The sequence below is a fragment of the Rattus norvegicus genome, chromosome 1 (genome assembly GCF_021556685.1).
Source record: "Rattus norvegicus strain SHRSP/BbbUtx chromosome 1, alternate assembly SHRSP_T2T, whole genome shotgun sequence".
NCBI lineage: Eukaryota > Metazoa > Chordata > Mammalia > Rodentia > Muridae > Rattus > Rattus norvegicus.
The window spans coordinates 171,468,988-171,470,628 of NC_141534.1; the positions used below are offsets into that span (position 1 = coordinate 171,468,988).

General features: G+C 44.2%; 1 protein-coding gene across 1 annotated transcript; it reads left to right on the forward strand.

Moving 5' to 3' along the window:
- Positions 1 to 317: 317 nt before the first annotated feature.
- On the forward strand, positions 318 to 1,307 carry Or52p1 (olfactory receptor family 52 subfamily P member 1). Its single transcript, NM_001000169.1, is given in 1 exon segment — positions 318 to 1,307. A coding segment is annotated over 1 exon segment (990 nt).
- Positions 1,308 to 1,641: the final 334 nt, after the last annotated feature.

The window sequence follows — 1,641 nt, forward strand, 5'->3', positions numbered from 1 at the left end:
GTTGCATTTCTTTCCTTGAAAATAAGAACTATTAGCTAGACTGAAATTGTAGTTCACTTAATACTTACTCAAATCCATCATGGTAGTGACTTATTTTGTTACACAGACAAATGTCATAATTATGCAAATATTTCACATAAAATTCCCTAATTCTAGGAAATAAATATAATTACGATTATTATGACTGTCATTTTAAGAATAATAGTTTCCCAAACATTCTATAGCTAGGGAAAATTATTGTAATCTCATTTATTTATCTATCCCATACTGTCTTTCCAGGCAATATGATATGGTGTGGGGTTTTCTGACCAGAGACGATGTCCATCACCACAGGCCAGACCATGGACGCTCCTAATCACACGGATCTGGATCCTTCTATCTTCTTTCTCTTGGGCATCCCGGGTCTAGAGCAGTTCCATATGTGGCTCTCACTTCCCGTGTGCTGTCTGGGCACTGCCACAATCGTGGGCAATATAACCATCCTGGTTGTTGTTGCCACGGAGCCAACCTTGCACAAACCCGTCTATCTCTTCCTATGCATGCTATCAACCATTGATTTGGCCGCCTCTTTCTCCACAGTACCAAAACTGCTGGCTATTCTCTGGTGTGGAGCTGGCCATATCTCTGCCTCTGCCTGCCTGGCACAGATGTTCTTCATTCATGCCTTTTGCATGATGGAGTCCACCGTGCTGTTGGCCATGGCCTTTGATCGCTATGTGGCCATCTGCCACCCACTCCGCTATTCTACCATCCTCACTGACACCATCATTGCTCGCATTGGGGTAGTAGCTATGATGAGAGGCTCCCTGCTCATGCTTCCATGTCCCTTCCTCATTGGTCGCCTGAGCTTCTGCCAAAGCCATGTGATCCCACACACATACTGTGAGCATATGGCTGTGGTGAAGCTGGCCTGTGGAGACACCAGGCCTAATCGTGTGTATGGGCTGACAGCTGCACTGTTGGTCATTGGGGTTGATTTATTCTGCATCGGTCTTTCCTATGCCCTCATTGCGCAAGCTGTTTTTCACCTCTCATCCCAGGAAGCCCGGTCCAAAGCCTTAGGTACCTGTGGCTCCCATGTCTGCATCATCCTCATCTCTTACACACCAGCTCTCTTTTCCTTTTTCACACACCGCTTTGGCCACCACGTCCCACTCCACATTCATATTCTTTTGGCTAATGTCTATCTGCTTTTCCCACCGGCTCTTAACCCTGTGGTATATGGAGTCAAGACCAGGGAGATTCGTGAGAGGGTTGCCAAGGTGTTTCAGTGGGGACAGGGAACTAGGCTGAAGATATCTAAGTAATTATGGAGGATAGTATAGAGTGCAGAAAATTAAAAAAAAACACATAGTTTTTCAAGATTAAAAAATTCTCAGTATTTGAACCTGAAAACATATTTTAATGCTAGGATAAGATCCTCTGGAAAACTTCTGTTCATTTATAATAACCATAAATCACAGAGGAGGGAAAAGATTTCTGTGCTTCTTCTCTTTGGTCTGGAGGAGTGTAACATAACAGTCTTCCAACTGGATAGCAACTAGACACAGAAAAAAAAAAAAAAAAAACGCTGCCTGTGCTGGAAGGGATTACAAAGTTCAGAAGACCTCTGCAGAGCCATGGGGTTCCCACACTTCCTGG